At 53.6% G+C, this 18853-nt stretch overlaps 1 protein-coding gene across 4 annotated transcripts; it reads left to right on the top strand.

Annotated features, from left to right (window-relative positions):
• The first annotated feature begins 8810 nt into the window (after positions 1–8810).
• MYADM (myeloid associated differentiation marker) lies at positions 8811–15959 on the top strand. 4 transcript variants are annotated; one of them, XM_031459149.2, is made up of 4 exons: positions 8811–8951; positions 9614–9779; positions 11985–12050; positions 13614–15959. In XM_031459149.2, exon 4 carries the CDS (start codon positions 13616–13618, stop codon positions 14582–14584), a length of 969 nt encoding a protein of 322 aa, XP_031315009.1. In that variant the 5' UTR covers positions 8811–8951; positions 9614–9779; positions 11985–12050; positions 13614–13615; the 3' UTR covers positions 14585–15959. The 4 variants fall into 4 exon arrangements, with proteins under 4 accessions (XP_031315009.1, XP_031315010.1, XP_031315007.1 ...); XM_031459150.2 differs by lacking the exon at positions 9614–9779; XM_031459147.2 differs by lacking the exons at positions 8811–8951; positions 9614–9779 and adding an exon at positions 10124–10248.
• Positions 15960–18853: the final 2894 nt, after the last annotated feature.

Consider the following 18853-nt stretch of genomic DNA (forward strand, 5'->3'; position numbering starts at 1 on the left):
AAGGAAGGAAGGGTTCTTCCTTGCCCCACTGCAATGCTGTGCGTTTGTTCATAAACCGAGTGGCTCTCTGCTTGTGTATTCGTCTCTGAAATCTGTGTTTCGTTTCATCCATCTGTGCATCTGTCTTTGTGGCAATACTGCATTATCTGCCTCATTTCACACCGCAGTCTCTCTGTCACTCTGGATGCATCTGAATTGGCCTTCCCGCTCTTCCCTGAGCACACGGGAGGAGTCCCCCTCCCTCAAGGCATGTGTCTGGAATGTTTCGCCTTCCTTGGACTCTGGTTTCTCTGCATCCTTAAGCTCTCAGGCCAAATGTCATGCCTTCAAAAGTCCCTTCCACTCAGCCTAAATCAGACCCCCCCATCTCCTCCAAATCCTTTTAGTTCTTTAGCCAGAGTGTAGGGCTAGTGTAGGTGGTTGCTTACTCACTGTCTCTCCTTGGATATGTGCTCGCAGAGCAGCGAGCGTCTTGGACTGTTCACTTGCCCTAAGACACTGCGTGGACCGGAAGACAGTCTCCTGTTCCATTTCCAGGCTGAGTGTGCACTACCCGCACTTTCCGCTAGAGGGAGACCTAACACGGACGCGACCCGACCCCACAGAGCCAGCCAGCTCCGCTTTGAGTTGTTTTTGTGCGTTTTCGACTGGCCAACGCCTTTTAACTGCAGATTTATTTTTTTTATACTTTTTGGGGGGGTTGGGGGGGAGGTAATGCGGTTTATTTGTTTATTTTCAATGGAGGTACTGGAGATGAACCCAGGACCTCGTGCACGCTAAGCACACACTCTACCACTGAGCTATCCTCTCCCCGCGTTAACTGCGGGTTTAGAAAGTGAGACCGCAAGTGGTGAGCGCCTAGGTTCAGCCTTGGCTGGCCTGAAACGAGGTGTTTGTACGGAAGCCTCTTGTGCTCCCGGCCTGACGCGAGGCCCCAGAGGGCGTGCAGAGGTTACCTGGGCCGGGTGGGCGACCCAGAAGGTGACGCGCTCTCCTGGCCGCAGCCTGGCTCAGGATCTCTAACAGCAGGTATGCAAGACCTACCCTGGGCACACAGACGCTGGGTTAAATCAATCTGGGCCTTCAAGCCTTCATTTAAGGCGGGGGCGGGGGGAGTGGTGATAATTAGGTTTGTTTATTTTAGTGGAGGTCCTGGGGATTGAACCTAGGCCCTCGCGCGTGCTAAGCAAGCACTCTACCACTGAGCTACACCCTCTCTCTGCACCCACTGCGTGTCTGTGTGTCTTTGACTCGCACCACACACACTCTTTTTATCTGTGACTGGGAGCCACCACACTTGTGATGCCTGCCTCTGGTCTCCTCCTAGAAGCTCAGTAGAGAAAGGCATCTGTATTCATTTGTCATTATCAGGCTCCTTGCCTGGCAGATTATAAATAGCTGGTTAAAACGCACTCGTCCTTATGTGGTTTGACTTGGCAATATATTTACCATGGTAGAGGATTCAGAAAATACACAAAAATGGGTGGATAGCGAAAGATAAATCTCTCACCCATACCAGGGTTCCAGCAGTCCAGTCCTCCTTTCCCTCCCGTCTGAACTAATTTCTTATATCTTTCTAGAATTTTCCATGGCATGTTTCATATAATATTGATATAGATTATATACTGTGTAATAATTAGCATGTCCTGACATGGAACCATTGTTCTAAGGACTTTCCACGCCTTGAGCCATAGAAGCCCTACACAGTTACAATTTTAAATAAGTAATATGTTAATGTGTTTACAGCTTTAGGTTTATACACATCCCTGAAGCAGTTTCCTTTCTACACTGTACCTTACATCTCTTTATTTTTGCCCTCCTTTGGAAGTCACCAGTTTTCTGAGTCTCTTGTGGGCCCTTCCAAGTGTTTAAGCAAACAAAGGAATACCTATTCTTATTTTTATGTTTCCTCACACGGAAGGTTAAATTCTCATACGTGTTTCTGCATCTTGTCTTTCTCATTTGACTATATCCTGGAAGATTTTCTAATTAGGTAACTAGAGCTTCCAGATTCTATTTTTTTCATTTTGGGGGTTAATTAGATTAATTAATTAATTTTTAATGGAGGTCCTGGGGATTGAACCCTGGACCTCATGCATGCTAGGCACGTGCTCTACCGCTAAGCTACACCATCCCCCTCCCCAATTCTATTTTTTCAGGCATGCAAAATGTTGCATTATCTGAAGGAACCCTAGTTTATTTGTCTGGTGCCTTAAGACGGAGACTAATTTCCATCTGATAAGTACATTTCGCAGGGGAGTTTTCCAAATCAGATCGATTTCCTTCCTTCCTCATCCCCACCCCTGCCATGCAGCCTACGTCTTCAGAACAGAAGACTTCAGTCTATTTTGCTTAAGCACGACTAAAGTCACCATCTGTTAATCCAATCTGCGTCCTGAGGAGAAGCAAAATCGTCTCAGGGGCGTGAAACCTCCATTGGGCTGCCAGGATTGGGGGATTCCTGAGGGTCTGCTGCGGTGTGGAGGGGAAAGCCTCTACCTATGTGGGCCTGGCTTGCAAATGACAGGCATTGCTTCTCAATCTAAGAAGCAGAGGAGGAATTTAACGGAAGGACCCTGCATTGAGTAAATCACAGAGTGCATGGGAAAGGCTGGAGAATAGGAATTTGGCAGGAAGCCAAGATTAGACAGCAGAGAGAATGTTCAGTCACATGCAGCCACCCCGGGCTGGGGAGAGGTACCGCCACCAGCTCCACCGGTCACTCCCTCTTCTCAACACTAAGCCAATGACATCTTGGCCCTTGCAACTGTGCTTTTAATTTCCCTGTGTCCTTGCCTCTTTCCTGCCTCATTCAAAGTCCCAGGAGGAAGCATTCAATTGCCTGCTCCCCACTTTCTGGGACGGCGGAGTAGGAGGCAGGTCTAGCTGCCTTAGTCTTCCCAATAAATCAGACACCAGCTCCCACTAGTGTGTCTGCAATGAGGAGTTACCCACCCTCCCACCCCCCAAAAATAAGTTGAGGGTTTAAATGCTGGGAAGTCCCCCAAATACCAGACCTGCTCTGTAGTATTAATGCTGACACCAAAGACCAGAGAAACCCGTTCACGGAGCGGGAACCCTGGAGAACCACAGATGTCTGACAGCTTTAGGAACGGTAACTTCCTATTTATTCAGAGTGGGTTTTTTTAAAATTAAATTTTGTCAAATATTCTGTTAGCACATATGGGATGATCACACAATTTTTCTTCCTACTTGGCCCTGTTCGTGTGATAAATCTCATTAATGGTTTCTGAATATTTAGCCATTCTTCCATTCCTAGAATAAACCCCACTTAGTGAGGAAGGGTAGAGCTCAGTGGTAGAGCGCGTGCTTCCATACACGAGGTCCTGGGTTCGGTCCCCAGTACCTCAGTTAAAATAAATAAATAAATAGGCCTAATTACCTACCCCTCCCCCCAAAAAAGTTAAAAAAAAATCCTGGACTTGCATCACTGCTGTAACTTTCCTGCCTTTAAAAAAATGTTACACTTTGTCACAAAGTATTATTTTTAAAAATACTGCTGGAATCTGTATGCTAGGACAGGCTTGCACAGGCTAATAAACAGAGTGTTGCTGAACTCAGGTCCGGCTGCTCACTGCGCTCGAAAGCCAACGGTTGGAGAGGCAAGTGTCGGTAGAGAGGAAAGGTGCCCACAGTCTGGGGAGATGGTGGACTCAGCGTCCAAGAAAACCAACTCAGAAGATTCTGCTCAGCCATGGAAGTTTTAAAGGGAAACGTGAAAGTGATCTTAATCCTTGAGGCAGGGGGTCAGAGCCCTCGCCGTCCCTCCACTGGGTGCAGGCTTGTCCACTTCCGCTCTTCTCTTTAGATGCTGTCTTGTCCACACAGCCTGTTCACGAGATGAGTGAAGGGGAAGCTGGGGAGAGAGCTGGTCATCTATTCATTACTTACTCTTCATTCTCATACTTTTGATCTATGGAGAAAACCAACCGGCGAGGCAAGGTGCTGTGTGATCAGAAGATTTGGAAAGTGCTTGGGTGGGGGGCAACGAGTAGGGTAGGGAGGCGCCTGATTTAAAAGCGAGTTACAATGTAGCTCTGCTAAACTGAAAGGCAAAAGGAGTGTCAGCTGAAGGCAGTTTCCTGCGAAGAGCTTCTTACAAGCGGTCCTTTCCTAACACATTTTAAGGCTGTGCTATCCCATGTGACGTCTCCGCTGAGTGCTTGAAATGTGCGTGGTGGGGCTGCAGAACTGAATTTTAAATTTTATTTATGCATAATTTAAATCTAAAGGTGGATACTTGGTTCAGCTAGCAGATATCTTTCAAGAATGTTTGGACAACTTGAACATGTGACTTTGCCTTTTCAACTGTCCATTTTATGAATTCTACCTGCAGGTGCCACATTTCCCTTGAAACCTTAGCCTCCAAACTGAGATGGGCTCTAAGTGCAAATAGCCACTGGATTTTAAGGAGAATACAGGCCACCACCATCACCATGGCCAACAAGAAAGTCTTACTGAGTTTTTTTTTCCAGAAAAAAATATAAAACATATTGACCAATTAGGTTAATTATAATATGCTACTAAAGTTCACTTCATCTCTTTCTCTTTTTGCTTTTTAAAAATGTGACTATTAGAATAAAAAAGAATAAAATAATGCCACTTGCAGCAACATGGATGGACCTGGAGATCATCATTCTAAGTGACGTAAGACAGAAAGAGAAAGGAAAATGCCATATGATGTCACTTATATGTGGAATCTAAAAAAAAGGGACTCAAATGAACTTATCTACAAAACAGACAGATTCACAGACATAGAGAACAAACTTATGTTTACCAGGGGTTAAGGGGGATGGGAAGGGATAAACTGGGAATTTGAAAATTGCACCCCTTGGGGAGGGAGGGAAATGTTAGCTCTCTTGATTGTGGTGGTGATTTCATGGGTGTAGACATCTATCAAAAGCCACCAAATTGAAAACAGAAGAAAAAAATCTGGCTACTAGAAATGTTTAAACTACATTGGTGGCTCATGTTGCATTTCTATTGGACAGCGCTGCTCAGAGGGAGGCAGAAATGCATTTATCCATGTGGTGCTGGGTGGTGTAAGAACCAGAGGAGCCCAGTCAGAGGGGGAGGGTTGCTTAGACACTGAAGATTCTAGGGGTGTGCTTCTGAGGGTGGGCTTGTGAGGCAAAGAGAGCACAAGGAACTGAGTCACTCTGAGGATTCCTCTAGTTCCATCCAGCAAGTGTGGATCTGGCCCAAGTCCATGTCAGTGATGCTTGGATAATTCCACTCTCCATACTCAAACATTCTTTGAAAAAAAAAAAAAAAAAGAAGGTTCAGGGTATTAACGAGCTTCCGTTTCCCTCTCCCTCTCCATTCTGAACTCTCCAGTACTTTCCATGGTTCAATTTGTCTGGTTTTGCGCCAGTACCACCTCACGCAGTCACTCGGCTTCCTAAATAAGTCTTGACACCTGGTAACATACATCCTTCAGCTTTGTTTTTCTTTTTCGAGACTGGCCAGGCTATTCTTTCTTTTTATTTTTTTTAACTACCGTAGTAAAATATATATAACCTAAAATGTGCCCCTTTACCCAAGTCTGAGCGAACAGTTTAGTGGGTTAAGTGCATTCACATGGGTGTGCGATCGTCCCCGCTACCCACCTCCAGAACTTTTTCATCATGGCAAACTAAAACTCTGGATCCCTTAAATACTGACTCCCACCCCCCTTGCCCCCAGCCCTGGGTAAATGCTATTCTACTTTCTGTCTCTATGAATTTGACTGCGCTAAGTAGCTCATGTAAGTGGAATCATACAGTATTTGTCCATTTGTGTCTGGGTTATTTCACAGCATCAAGTCTTCAAGGTTCCTCCATGCTGTAGCATGTGTCAGAATTTTATTCCTTTGGGGAAATGTACTGCCCAGCAACATGGGACTAATACAGAGATGTATTTCTGTAAGTTGATGAATCTGAGAGAGAGTATAGGAGGTGACAGGACTTGGTGTTTGATTGGATGTGGGAGGATATGGGAAATGAATATCAGTGACAAGTCTTAGGAGTCTGGCTTGAGGGGGAGGGGAGAGCTCAGTGGTAGAGCGCATGCCTAGCTTGCATGAGGTCCTGGGTTCAATCCCCAGTACCTCCTTCAGAAAAATTAATTAAACGAGTAAATCTAATTACGTCCCCCCCCCATAAAAACCCCGAACAAATAATAATAAAATAAAAAAGAATGCTAGCTTATGCAGCAAGATGACAGGTTGTGACATTTATGATGATATGGTGATCTGTGCACAGGAGGGAAGCTCTGTTAATTTTGGTTGAATCTTTTTTTTTTTTTAATGGAGGTATTGAATCCAGACCTCATGCATGCTAAGTGTGCGCTCTACCACTGAGTAGACCCACCCCCTCGGCTGTTAATTTTGGATGCATTGAGTTTGGACCTTTGTGACACCCAGTGGAGGCTCAGTGAGCACCCACTACACGTGTCTGGAGTTCAGACGGTCTGGGCTGTGTATATTCCTGTGGGTCACAGCAGAGGTCACCAGTAGTTCCCCCCAGTTTCTTTCCTCTATATTAGAAGATTTATCTGGGTGTATGTTTGCCCAGCTGAAGACTATACTCTCCAGTCTTATACGTGGCCATGTCACTGAGTTCTGGGGTACCCCAGAATGAAGTGGGACATCCAAGGACTGTGTGTAACTTGAGGATCACAGACTTAAAGCGAAAGAAGCATGCTGCCCCTCCCCCTCTCCACTTCCTGCTGGCTGCAGCAACAACACCTGGTGTGATCTGGCTCACATGCGAGGTCCCAAATGGAAGCCCTTTGTTGAAGATGACAGCCCAACAAAGGAGAGTGACTCCTTGAGGCTGAAACAGGAAAATGGGGCACGAGGGGATGGCCACGTCCCAGGTCTCAGCTGAGTCCCTGGGATGCGCCCCGCCAAGTGAAGGTCCTTGGCTTCATGCAGGAAAGAATTCAAGAGCGAGCCATAGTTGAGTAAAAGTTGATTTATTCAGCGATGCACACTGCATAGACAGAGTGGAGGCTGTCTCAGAAGGCCAGAGAGGCCACGAGGCGTGCGGGATTGTTTAGTTTAAAGTAAAAATAGATACACACTCCATAGACAGAGAGCAGGCTGTCCCTAAAGGCAAGAGAGAGCAAGAGGCCGCGGGGCGCAGGGTTGTTAGCTTTTATAGGCTCAGTAACTTCACATGCTAACAAGGAGGGAGTCATGGGAACCCTAAGTCATGGGAATACCTAAGTCGGTAGGAAATGTGGGAGGCCTGGGACTTGGGACTGGTGTTTGAAGTGGGGGTGGTCTTGTGGAATGAAGCCCTTAATCTGCAAGGCCTGAGGACAGGTCCAAGTGGTTAGTGTACCCTGATTCAGAACTGAAGTGAATCACTGGACATGCAGGTGGTGTCCGGAGTTATGGACTGGTTGTTAACAAGGAAGGAAGGAAGGAAGGAAGGAAAAGGAAAGGAGAGGAAAGGAAGGGAGGGGAGGGAGGGAGAAAAAACCCACACATTTGGTGTCAGAAGTGAAAAACGGTTCATAATCTGTACTCGGGTGAGCTCCCCCCAAAAAGCCTCTCTTACACAGACTGCCACTAACCACTAAGGAGATCAGGTGCCCACGCTCAGTCAGCTTCTTTCCCCAGTCTCCCCAGCACAGGCTTAATGGGCTTATGAGCAAAGTGACCATGGCGGGCTATACATGGTCTTGCCTCATCAAAGCTTAGAGAGCGTTGTCACTGATGGGCTGATGGGGAGGCCACCTTACTGGGCAGCAGCAGGGCTGGGCCTTCAGTGTGGTATGGTTTCCTAGGGAGACCAGCCAGATACGCGGTCACCTGAGGACCACATTGGACCCCTTCCATCGTGGATTGGGCAACGACTTTCCTGCCTGAAATAATTAACTCCGGGTTATATTTGCTTTCCTTGCCCTCCACATTCCTGCCAACGGCGGCATCTGCACACACGCTGAATGGCCCTATTCACCGTCGTGTTAACCCACACAGTATTGCTTCTGATCAAGGAACTCGGTTTGTTAGTAAGTCAGTGGGCGGGTCCACGTACCCCAATCACCCAGAGGCAGCTAGACTCACAGAACAGAGGCACGGCCTGTTTGAGACGGGATTTCAGTGCCGGGATGGAGACCGCATCTCTGGGGTCCACGTGCTGCTCCGCAGGCGGGGTAAACACTACACGCAGCCAGATTACACAGACCCGGGAACCCTGCGGGTCACCTCTCGGGATCACACCTGATGACTCAGTCTGTAAATGTTTGTTTCCTGTTCCTGCCACCCTAAACTCTGCTGTTTTGAGGGTTTTCGTGCCTGGAGGGGAAACACTTCCACCAGCGAGCACAACTGTAGTCAACTGCGTGCGTAGAGACAGCATCTGAACTATCTGGGGTATCTTAGGAGCTGGGCAGGAAGTGAGTAAGAGCGGCTTCTACGCTGGAGGCCACGGAGGTGTGTGAGTAGAATCTGGGGTCGTCTCTGGAGAACCTCCGGCGAAGACCAGTCCTGACTCCTTGTACGTCCTGACGCGGGGCTCGTGGAGACCCCTTCTCCTGGGGAGGGCACAGGATGACAGACGGTCTGCGTCTACCGCCTTTGCGGGGCGCAAAAGTGGGCACGCAGGCTGCACACCCTTCCCCCCCCCCCCCGCCCCCCGCTTCTGCCGCGCACACAGCGTCCAGGTGTCCCCCGGCCCCTCCCGCTCCGTAGGGCACGCAGCCGGGGACACAGAGCTCCCGCGTCCCTTCCTACCCCTCCCTCCGCGCCGCGGGCCGGCTTCCACCCAGGGGCTCGGCCTCAAAGCCTCCTCAGTAGGCGGCCTGGAAGGCACCCAGCAGCAGCCTCGCGGACAGCGCCCCGTTAGCTCAGCGCCGCCCAGCATCCGCCGCGGCCGCCACCAGGCCCCGCCCAGCGACAGCCGCGAGCGAGGCCGCGCCTAGGAAGACTGCGGATCGCGGTGAGTGAGCCCGGCCAGCAGGGAGGGACCCGGGCGCCCCGGTCCCCTCCCGCCCCAGCCCCGGGCCATGCGTCGCGACCTTCAGCTCCCGCTGTCTTCTTGGCTCTGTCAATCCGTTTCAGGGCCCCAGAGCCGCCCCTTAGAAAAGACCCCGGGGCCCCCCTCCTGCACTGGGGCCTTCCCTCTTGCAGGAACCAGGAATCTGGAGCCCTCAGCACCCCCAGCCTCGTCCTCGTTAAGCTTCTGAGCCCCTCCCTCTTTGTAGGAGCCAAGAATGCAGGCCAAAAATATCTCTCCCTTCCAGACCCAAGAGGCTCGGCTTACAACCACATCTGGGCCCGCAGCCTTGGCGTCATGTGGAACCTGGGAGTCCATGCCCCCAACTCATATCTCCCCGATTCCAGAAATTTTGCTACCAATAAACCCCCTCCCCTGCCCTTACCGACAGTCACATAGGGGACCCAGGGGTCGGGCCCGTAAGTCCCTCACACCGCGAATCCCAGTGTAAATGAGGATTAGGGGACCCAGTTTGTTCCTCCCTTGAGAACCTTAAACACAGAAATCCAACCACAGTTCTTTTGGGGACCCAGGAGACGGGACCTCAGCCCAGAAACCCCCTAAAGCCTAGGGATCAGCACACCCCTCACTCTTTCCTACTTCAGGGACCCAAGAGGCAGAAACCCTAGCCCATAGACCCCATTAAACTGAGAAACCCGGCCCTCCAACCCGCGGCCACCCAGATGTCCAAGATTTCATCCATCCTGGACGAGCGGGGCTGGAGCAGACGAGGAAGGAGTGGGCAGAAAGGGAGAGGGAGAACTGAGTGAGGTGAGCCTGGGGTGGGGACCTGGGCTGGGGGGCTTTGTCCTAAACAAAGTCTAAACAGAGGGGTTGCCATGGCAACGGCCTTCCAAGGCCTGCCCTGGAGACTTCTCTAGAGCTGTGTCGAGGAGGGCAGCCCCCTAGAGCCTCCACTCCGCCAGCTGTTGTGTCTTCCTGTTTTGTCACCACGGAAACAGTGACCTCAGCCCTCAACCCCCACCGCTGGCGGGGCGGAGGATCCGCCGTGTATTTATCCCTGGAGGGCTGTGGTCTTTGCCTTGGCCCCGCCCTCGGGGCGGGGCTGGGATAGCCCTGGCTGGGGGAGTCCCTTACTCGCCTAGAGCCCGGATCTCTGGCCCCGCCTCCGGCCCCGCCCACACACTCTGTCCTGCCAGCCAACCCCACCCAGCCCGCAGACCCTTCTGGTCCGCAGCTGTCGCCTCTGCTTCAGCCGCAGCCGCCACAGGCCTGTAAGGTGAGGCTGCGGGAATCCTTGAGGGTGGGAGCAACGTCCAGGATTCTTGGGTGCAGAGGGATTCCAAATGTCTGAGTCCCTAGAAAGACGGGCTGGTTCAGGACTCGGGTTCCTGGGAGAGCGCTGGAGACCTGAACTCACACAGGTCATGCATCTGAAAAAGGAGGAGGCCTGGAGCCTAGACTGTGGGGTCTGATGGAGGAGAGGCTGGGGGCCTGTACTCCTGGGTCTGATGGAGGAGGGGCTGGGGGCCTGGCTTGGGTCTGAGGGTGCAGAGGGATGGGGACTTCTTGGTGCCCAGGTTGAAGGGGACTGGAATCTGGTACAAGGAGGTCCTGGGGGGCTGGGGAGGAGCTTGGAGTTGGAAGCCCTGGATTTGAGAGAGTGGCTGACCTTCCCATCCAGGGGACCGAGTCTGAACTTTAGACTAGAATGGCCAGTGGGAGGGGGCTGGGGGCGTGCTGAGATTCAACACCCCTCTCCCAAAGTGTGGACAGAGCTGGGCCCCGGGGTGTTGAAAGCAGAAGCTGGGGTTCAGGGCGCGATTCTGAGTTAGTGGAGTGATGGGGTGTGGTGCTTGGCGTGGAGGTGGGGAGAGGACTGGGGCGTGGCCATGAGAGGTCCTGAGCTACGTCGGGAAGCCGCAAGGGTGTTACTTCTCCCTCCTCCGGTCTCTGGCAGTGCATTCCTGAGCTCTGACCTCAAGCGGCGGCTGGGGGCGCTGAGAGTGGAGATGGACCCCTTCCGTCCGGGTGGTCCGTGCGCTAACCAACTTTCCAGAGGATACTTACTGATTGTGACCTGCCCTCTTATCTCTGGGAGCGTCCCAACTTCCTCCTAACGGACCGGGTTGGGGCGGAGCAGGAGGCGGCGGGCTCCCGCGCAGCACCTCCCAGGTGGCCCGGGAGGCCCAGCTCTAGCCGAGAAACCTGCCTTCCGGAAGGTGGCGGGAGGTGTGGTTACTATCTAGGGACTGGATTCCAATACTGTGCAGTTTCCTGACCCATGGCGGGGGGGGGGGGGTCCTCTGGGCGAACCCAGGGGTCCGGATTCCCAACTATTCCTCTCTTTGAGACCTTCCTGGGGGTCCAGGCTCCCAGCCCACCATATCAGGACCCAGAACTCACATTTTGAAGGACTCAGAAATTCGAACTTGCAGGATTCTCCTCCTGGAACCTGGAGTCCGGGCTTCCCGCCCCACTCCCCCCACCCCCCGCCCCGGAATCCACGAGCAGGGCGGGGGTCCCAGCACCGCCTCCGGGTCCCCGCCACATTCCGAATGGCTGGGCTGACTTGAAGCCCTTATAAGGCACGGAGACGCGGCGCCGGCTGGGCCGCCCGCCCCCGCAGCCACCGCCCAGGTCCCTCCCGCCGCCGGCCCCGCGGTTTTCCCGGCCGGAGCAGGGTTAGGATGACACACGCCCACGCCGGCCCGCAGGACTTACACTTTCGCCGGGCTCCCTGCTTTCCCGCCGGCGCAGTACGGGACGAGGGGAGGAAGGAAGGGGCGGGGCTTCCCTGGGGTCACCCACCCGGACCTCCTTGGGGATCGGGGCCAAGTCCCTGCCCTGGTCGGGAGGCGCGCCCAGGGTCTGCAGAGCCTCACCGCGTGTTCCCGGCGAAACTCGGGCGGGCGGCGGGCCAGCTGGTCGCCTGGGTCCCGGGAGGGCGGAGCCGGGTCCCAGCTGGAGGCTGACGTTCTCTTTCCCTCCTGCCCTCCGACTGGCCTTTTCCAGGTGTCTGACTTAGTCGGCCTCCAGAGCCGAATCTTCCTCTGGTGGGGTCCTCAGCGAAGGCCGCTGGTGAGTGCGCTGGGGTCTCTGGGGTCTGGACTCCTGGGTCTGAGGGAGGAGGGGCTGGGGGGCTGTATTCCTGGGCCTGAGGGAGGAGGACTTGGAGGCCTGGACTCCCGTGTCAGAGGCAGGAGCCAGCTGAGCGTCCTGAATATTGGAGTCTGAGGCCAGAGTTTTGGGTGGTGGGTGCTGCTGGGTCTGAAGGAGGGGCTGGGGACATGGACTCCCAGATCCTGAGATCTTTGGGTTCCAAAGAGAGGGGCCCAGACGCCTGTGTATCTGAGGAAGCAGCATGTTTAGGGGCTGGCCTCTTGTGTCTTCAGGGAGCTGTTGTGTAGGAACCAGCTGGGACACTGCCTGACCGACCCCGGAAGGAGGAAGGTTTATTTCCCTGTGGCTGAGAGAGGCCTTCTGAGCTTTTTAGGGGTGGGAGCCAAGTGATTAGATATTTTAGGGCCTGAGGGAGGACCTGGACCCCTGGTCAGAAATTGAGGCTAGGCCTTTGGGACAAGGATGTTAAACAATAGATTCTGAAGGGACAGAAGACAGCGGATTTCCCAGAGGCTGGTGTGCTTGGTGCTGCGGGCCCAGAGCCTCAGGGTGGGAAGCTGTATTACTGAATGAGAGAGGCCTTGAGTTCTCAGTGGCACTGGACTGGCTGAGAATCTGGGTAGCTGCATTTTCCAGAAGTTGGGGAACTAGCTGGTTGGTTCCTGAGCGGGGCTGGACCCCATGGAGATAGGCAGGGGGAAGCCCAGCTTCCTCTGCATAGAAGTACTCCGGACTAAAGCAGACTCCTGAGATGGAACATTAGTTCCAAGAGGGAGGGAAAGCCCTTAGTCTTCTAGGAGCTGGGACCAGATGCCTGCTCAGCGAGAGGCGACAGGCAGGGAGGTTGGGCCCTCTGATCAGACATGGGTTCTCTGAGAATGTTCCCACTTGGAAGCTGGACTCGTGACCATTTGGAGGCTGGAAATATTTAAGTCCGTTAGGTGAAAGAAGGAAGTTGGGCACAGGCGCTGGGGTGCAGAGCTCTGGGTCCTCCAAAGGGAGGAAGTGTGGAGATGGGGTTTTTAAGAGGTCACAGAAGGCAGGGCCTCTTCTTCTGACAGGGGTTATGGGAAGGGCAGGGGAGGAGTGTGCTTTAGAACAGACTCTTGGGTGGCTGGGTGGCTGGGTGGCTGAGTCCCAGGAGGAAGTAGGGCAGGTTTACGGGTCTGGAGTGGGAAGGGAGGCATGTGGTTTTACAGGAGGGGGATTTCGGGGCAAGGAAAGGAGGATCTTGGGAAGAAGAGAAAGAGGGGCCTACAGTCCTGAGCTCTGACGTGGGAGGCAGGAAACCTGAGGGCGGAGCGAAGAGGGGGCTAGCACCTGGGTGACACCTCATCCCAGTAGGCCTGGGACTAGCCTACTTTGAAAACTGGAAGGCCCGCATCCTGGGTACCCCCCCCCCCCCCGCTGGAGACCAGATTACTCTGTCCACACTCCCTGCCCCACCAGGGAGGCAAGGGCTGGGAGCCTGGATTCTCCAGTTTGCAACTTTCTTGGGACACTTTCTTTCCCCTCCCGCAGCCATGCCAGTGACGGTGACCCGCACCACCATCACGACCACCACATCGTCGTCCTCAGGCCTGAGCTACCCGACCATCGTGGGGTCCCCTCGGGCGCTGACCCAGCCCCTGGGCCTCCTCCGCCTGCTGCAGCTGCTCTCCACCTGTGTGGCCTTCTCTCTGGTGGCCAGTGTGGGTGCCTGGACGGGGGCCATGGGTAACTGGTCCATGTTCACCTGGTGCTTCTGCTTCGCCGTGACCCTCATCATCCTCATCGTCGAGTTAGGAGGGCTCCAGGCCCGCTTCCCCCTGTCCTGGCGCAACTTCCCCATCACCTACGCCTGCTACGCTGCCCTCTTCTGCCTCTCGGCTTCCATCATCTACCCCACCACCTACGTCCAGTTCATGTCTCACGGCCGCTCGCGGGACCACGCCATCGCCGCCACCACCTTCTCCTGCATCGCCTGTGTGGCTTACGCCACCGAAGTGGCCTGGACCCGGGCCCGGCCTGGTGAGATCACCGGCTACATGGCCACCGTGCCGGGCCTGCTCAAGGTGCTGGAGACCTTCGTGGCCTGTGTCATCTTTGCCTTCATCAGCAGCCCCTACCTGTACCAGCACCAGCCAGCCCTGGAGTGGTGCGTGGCCGTCTATTCCATCTGCTTCATCCTGGCAGCCGTGGCCATCCTGCTGAACCTGGGTGACTGCACCAACATGCTGCCCTTCCCCTTCCCCAGCTTCCTCTCTGGGCTGGCCCTGCTCTCTGTCCTCCTCTACGCCACTGCTCTGGTCCTCTGGCCCCTCTACCAGTTCGACGAGAAGTATGGCGGCCAGCCCCGGCGGTACAGGGATGTGAGCTGCGGCAGTCAGCACACCTACTACGTGTGTTCCTGGGACCGCCGCCTGGCCGTGGCCATCTTGACAGCCATCAACCTGCTGGCTTACGTGGCCGATCTGGTGTACTCGGCCCGCCTGGTTTTTGTCAGGGTCTGAGGCTCTGCCCAGTGGCTCCTGACTCCCTCTTCTCACTGGAGGTTCTCTGCCAAGTTCTGACGTCCTCTGATGTCCTCTTCCTGGTCCCCTCTTTCCTAGGCTTCCCACATCCTTCCCAACTCATCCGGCTCTCTTTCCTCTTTCCTTCACTTCTGCTCTTTTTCCCCTCCTGTTTTGCTGGGCTACCCAGGTCCTGTTTTGCCCCTTTCTCTTCCCTCTCTCTTCTCCATTTTCTCCTGTTTCTGGCTCTTCTGGTCATCCTGCCTCTTTCTTCATCTTCCTATTTCCTGACCACCTCTTCCTTTTTCCCTTCTGATCCCTCGGGAGCCCTGAGATTTCTTCCTCCTCTGCCCCACCGCCCCCTCCCACCTCCAAAGGTGCTGAGCTCCACATCACACACCCCATTTGCAGCTGTTCATACCCTGGGCCTCCGGAGGGGCCTCATTGCCAAAGCATGCCTGCCCGCCCTGCTTGTGCCTTAGTCGGTGTGTGTGTGTATGTGTGTGTGTTTGGGGGTGTGGTGGGGTGGGTAACTAGGGATTGGGCCTCCTTTCTCCCAGCAGAGCGGGGTGTCCAGTGCACCTCCGCTTTAAGTTAAAAAACAAAACTCTAGAGGTCAATAATTTCCAATGGGCAGAAGCCTTAAAGCATAGACCCTGGGTCCCTAGGCCCCACCTGGTGCTCAGCCTCACCTGAGATTGGCTCCAGAATTTTTGCCAGGCTTACTAGAACCCCACTGCCTCGACGCCATCTTAAAGGAAGCGAGGGGTGGATACCTTCCATCCCAACTACTCTGGGGTATCAGAAAAGAGCTGGCAAAGAACTGCACGGTCTTGAAGAAAACTGAAGTATTTGTGAGGGGCAGCGATGTGGCCCTCCAGTCTCAGTGTTAAAAACAGCATCTCCGTCCTCTGCAGGGAGGAAGGAAAATGGCCACTGCCAGCCTTAAAGGTGATGCTAGCCTGGGTTTTTTCCTTTACTTTTTTCTGGTCACAAGGGCCAACAATTACTGGATGGCTCTGTTCTTAAAAGGGAAGTTTCTTTTCAAAAAAAATTTGGGGGGCGTGGGCTGGGGGCCTGGGAACTGCTACTGTGCCACAGTCAAAGGAACTGCATTGCTTGAGTGTGTGGTGCACACACACGTGTGTTTCTGTGTGCTAGTTGCTTTCTGCTGCTGCTTCCTGCTTCTCTGGGACTCACATGCATAACATGATCTATATAAATGTATAAATATATATTTTATTTTTTTTTAATTCCTCGGAGCTTCTGGTTCCCATCAGCCCCTGCTGTCAATCACAGAGAGAAGCTTTGTCCCTTCTCCCACATCCGTAATGTTCATTTTTAAAAAAACCTCAACATAAAGATAAAAGAAAGACTTGTGCTTGCTTTATTGTTATCCAGGAGAAAGGGCAGGGCCTCGATTCCTGGGTTTGGTAGGAGAAAGAGGCTGGGGTCAAGATGACATTGGCTTTGTAAGAAAAAAACTAGCTAAGTCTGGATCTTCCAAACTACTCCCTCACATCAGGAGAGTTAGACTAGAAATGAACAAGATTTCGCCCTCCTTGGAGTCCCACGAGCACATCAGAAATACAATGTCCCTTTCTGAGTGTGGCATCTTTCCTCCAAAATCAACTCCTCAGGTGTCCCACATCAGGAACAGCCTCTCAGGGCTGAGAACGCAGGTACTTCTTACCATTCTCTCCTCTCAGTCAGTTGGTGGCTCATCAAACACTATTCTTCCTCCTAAATCCTGTTGATATCTGTCCCCTTGTCCCAGACCCAGCTCAGGTTTCAATTGGCTTCACCTGAGCTACTGTCCCAGCCTCGTCCTTAAGCCTACCTGCAGCCTACCCTGGCCCCAGAGGGATGCTCTGCCTTCAACATCCAGATCTGATCCTGCCCTCCCCTGCTTAAATCCTTCTATCCCACTCAACATGGCCTATAGGTAATACCAAAGTCCCTCAGTCAAAGCCTTCAGGATCTGACCCTGCCTATATTCCCACCCTCAGCTCCATTTTACTGTCAGTTCTAAGCTGCCTGACACACCTGGTCCATAGAACACCTTGCTGAAGATCAAATTAATTACTCCTGCAGTGACTCTCTGACCCACAGTCCGTTTCTCCAGCTTGAGGACGATCACAAATACATCAATATGTGAATCTGGAAAAAAACTCCAGGATCATGCAACCTATCTTCTTCATCTATACCCGCAAAAGCGATTGGGCAGAGATCCTGCAAGGGAGGGAAGGGTCCCGCTGGAGGAGGGGGAGGGGCTAACTAGAACAGGCGTACGTCTTTTTGGTGAGGAAAAGGCTCCTTTTGATCTCTGCAGTGACCACCCCAGAATTCTGACTCACACCAGTCCCCACCTTCCCAAAGGGCGTCTTGCCCCCCACCCCGCTTCCCCATCCCGTGCTTGAACCCTTTCTGGAAGGCACCAGGCAGAACCCCTTAAGAACCTGGGGGTGAATGCTGGTAAGTAGAGAAAGAACCCAAGCAGAACTAGAATAGGGCGCGGTGGGATTGCTAGGTCAGTTTTAGGGGCCACCCCGCCCCCCATCCTCTGTCCTGGGGCACGGCAGAGGCCTGGAGGTGGCTGGAAAGTCAGTGGATCCTATGTTTGGGGGGCTAGGAGAAACCTCGGATACTCTTATCTCCCCTTCGGCTTCCGGGAGCTGGACCTGACTCCCAAAATTCCCAGAGAAGCTGTGATGGGCGTCCGGCGTACCCAGGCGCTGCGGCAGCGCCCCGCCCCGCTTCGCGAAGCATGCCGGGAGAGGAAGTTCTTGGCCGCGTTTGGAGAACGGCCAGTCCGCGGACCTAGACTACAAGTCCCAGAATGCACGGCACCCTGCAGCCCCGGGTGGGCCGTGGTTGCCCTTGGCAACAAAGCGGTTCTCCTCGGAGCCCGGACTAGGAAGCTCTCGGGAGCTGGGCGAGGGACGAAGCGCGACCAGAGAGGGAAGGGACGCTGGTGGAGGCACAGAGGGGGGAGACGGGAGGAGACCGACGGGGCCAACAATCAGACAGACCCTCCCAACCCCCTGACGGAGACGCAGAGTAGTACAGAGCCAGCAGGAGACTGGGACTGAATCACAGAGGGACGTGGAGGGAGGGAGAGGCCCCCAGAGATGAGAGAGATTCATAGAGCCAGGGAGACAAATAAAGTGGGTGAGAAAGGGACAAGGATAGAGTTGAGGCGGGGGGAGGGGGTGGAGGAGAGGGAGAGAGACCCCCAGCGACAGAGAGAGAGACTGACAGGACCAGAGAGTGGGCTAGAGAGAGGGACAGGCACAGAGACATACCGAAGGAGGAAGAGGCAAGCACGAACAGAGATTCGTAGAGACAGAGACAAAAGCATCTACAAAGACATGGACACGGAGGGAAAGGGATGGGGAGAGAGAAATAGAGGGAAATAGAAGAGGACAGACAGAGAAAGAGAGATTGACTCTCAAAGAGAAAGACATGGGGTGTTGGTGGCGGAGAGACAGATCCACAGAGCCAGAGAGACAGGGAGAGGAAGAGATTCAGGGAGACAGAAGTGCAAGAATTTATGGACAGGAAGAGACAGAGGGAGACTGATTCACAGTGAGACAGATACAAAGACCCAGAGAGGGTCACAGGATGAGTGACAGACATAAATGGAGACACACAGTGAAGAAAACAGAGAAATAAAAACAGAAATTTTCAGAGACAAGGAAAGGAACCCTGATCCACCCAGAGAAACAGGGAATGAATGCGCCAGAAATACAAGGAGAGGAACAGAGACCAAGGGAAAGAGACACTTCCGGAGGGAGGCATAGACGTACAAATTCACGGAAGTCCAGAGAGAGAAACTAAGACTCGGGTGGCATCAGAAAAAGTGAGACACCAGACCTTCCCACTGGATCTCAGCTCTAATACAAAGTTTGTGTAACGAAACACAGTGACAGACACAGAGCTCCGAGTGGAGTTGCAGTGGGCTAACAGACCCACCGAGGCACCCTAGTGAGGAGGAAGATGGGCCACGCGACAGATTGGGGAGGGGGCAGGGCACGGCTCAGAGGATGCCCCCTCCCTTCAGCCAGCCCCCAGAGTGGGTGTGCGCACGTGTGTGTGTTGAAGAGGGGAGGGCATTTGTCCCGAGTCTCAAGGAGGGGGGGACGCCTTTAAGCCGAAACCCCGCCCCTCGGTCGTCATAGCAACGCCTCCCCCCACCCGGGGCTCCAACATTTCAGCAGGTGCCTGAGCTGGAGCTCCCACCGCCGCCGCCGCCCGTGCCTCCGGCTC

This window comes from Camelus dromedarius, chromosome 9 (genome assembly GCF_036321535.1).
Source record: "Camelus dromedarius isolate mCamDro1 chromosome 9, mCamDro1.pat, whole genome shotgun sequence".
NCBI lineage: Eukaryota > Metazoa > Chordata > Mammalia > Artiodactyla > Camelidae > Camelus > Camelus dromedarius.

Bases quoted from the DNA above. Each gene is read 5' to 3' on its own strand.
- MYADM (XM_031459149.2), top strand. From the start codon at position 13,616: ATGCCAGTGACGGTGACCCGCACCACCATCACGACCACCACATCGTCG.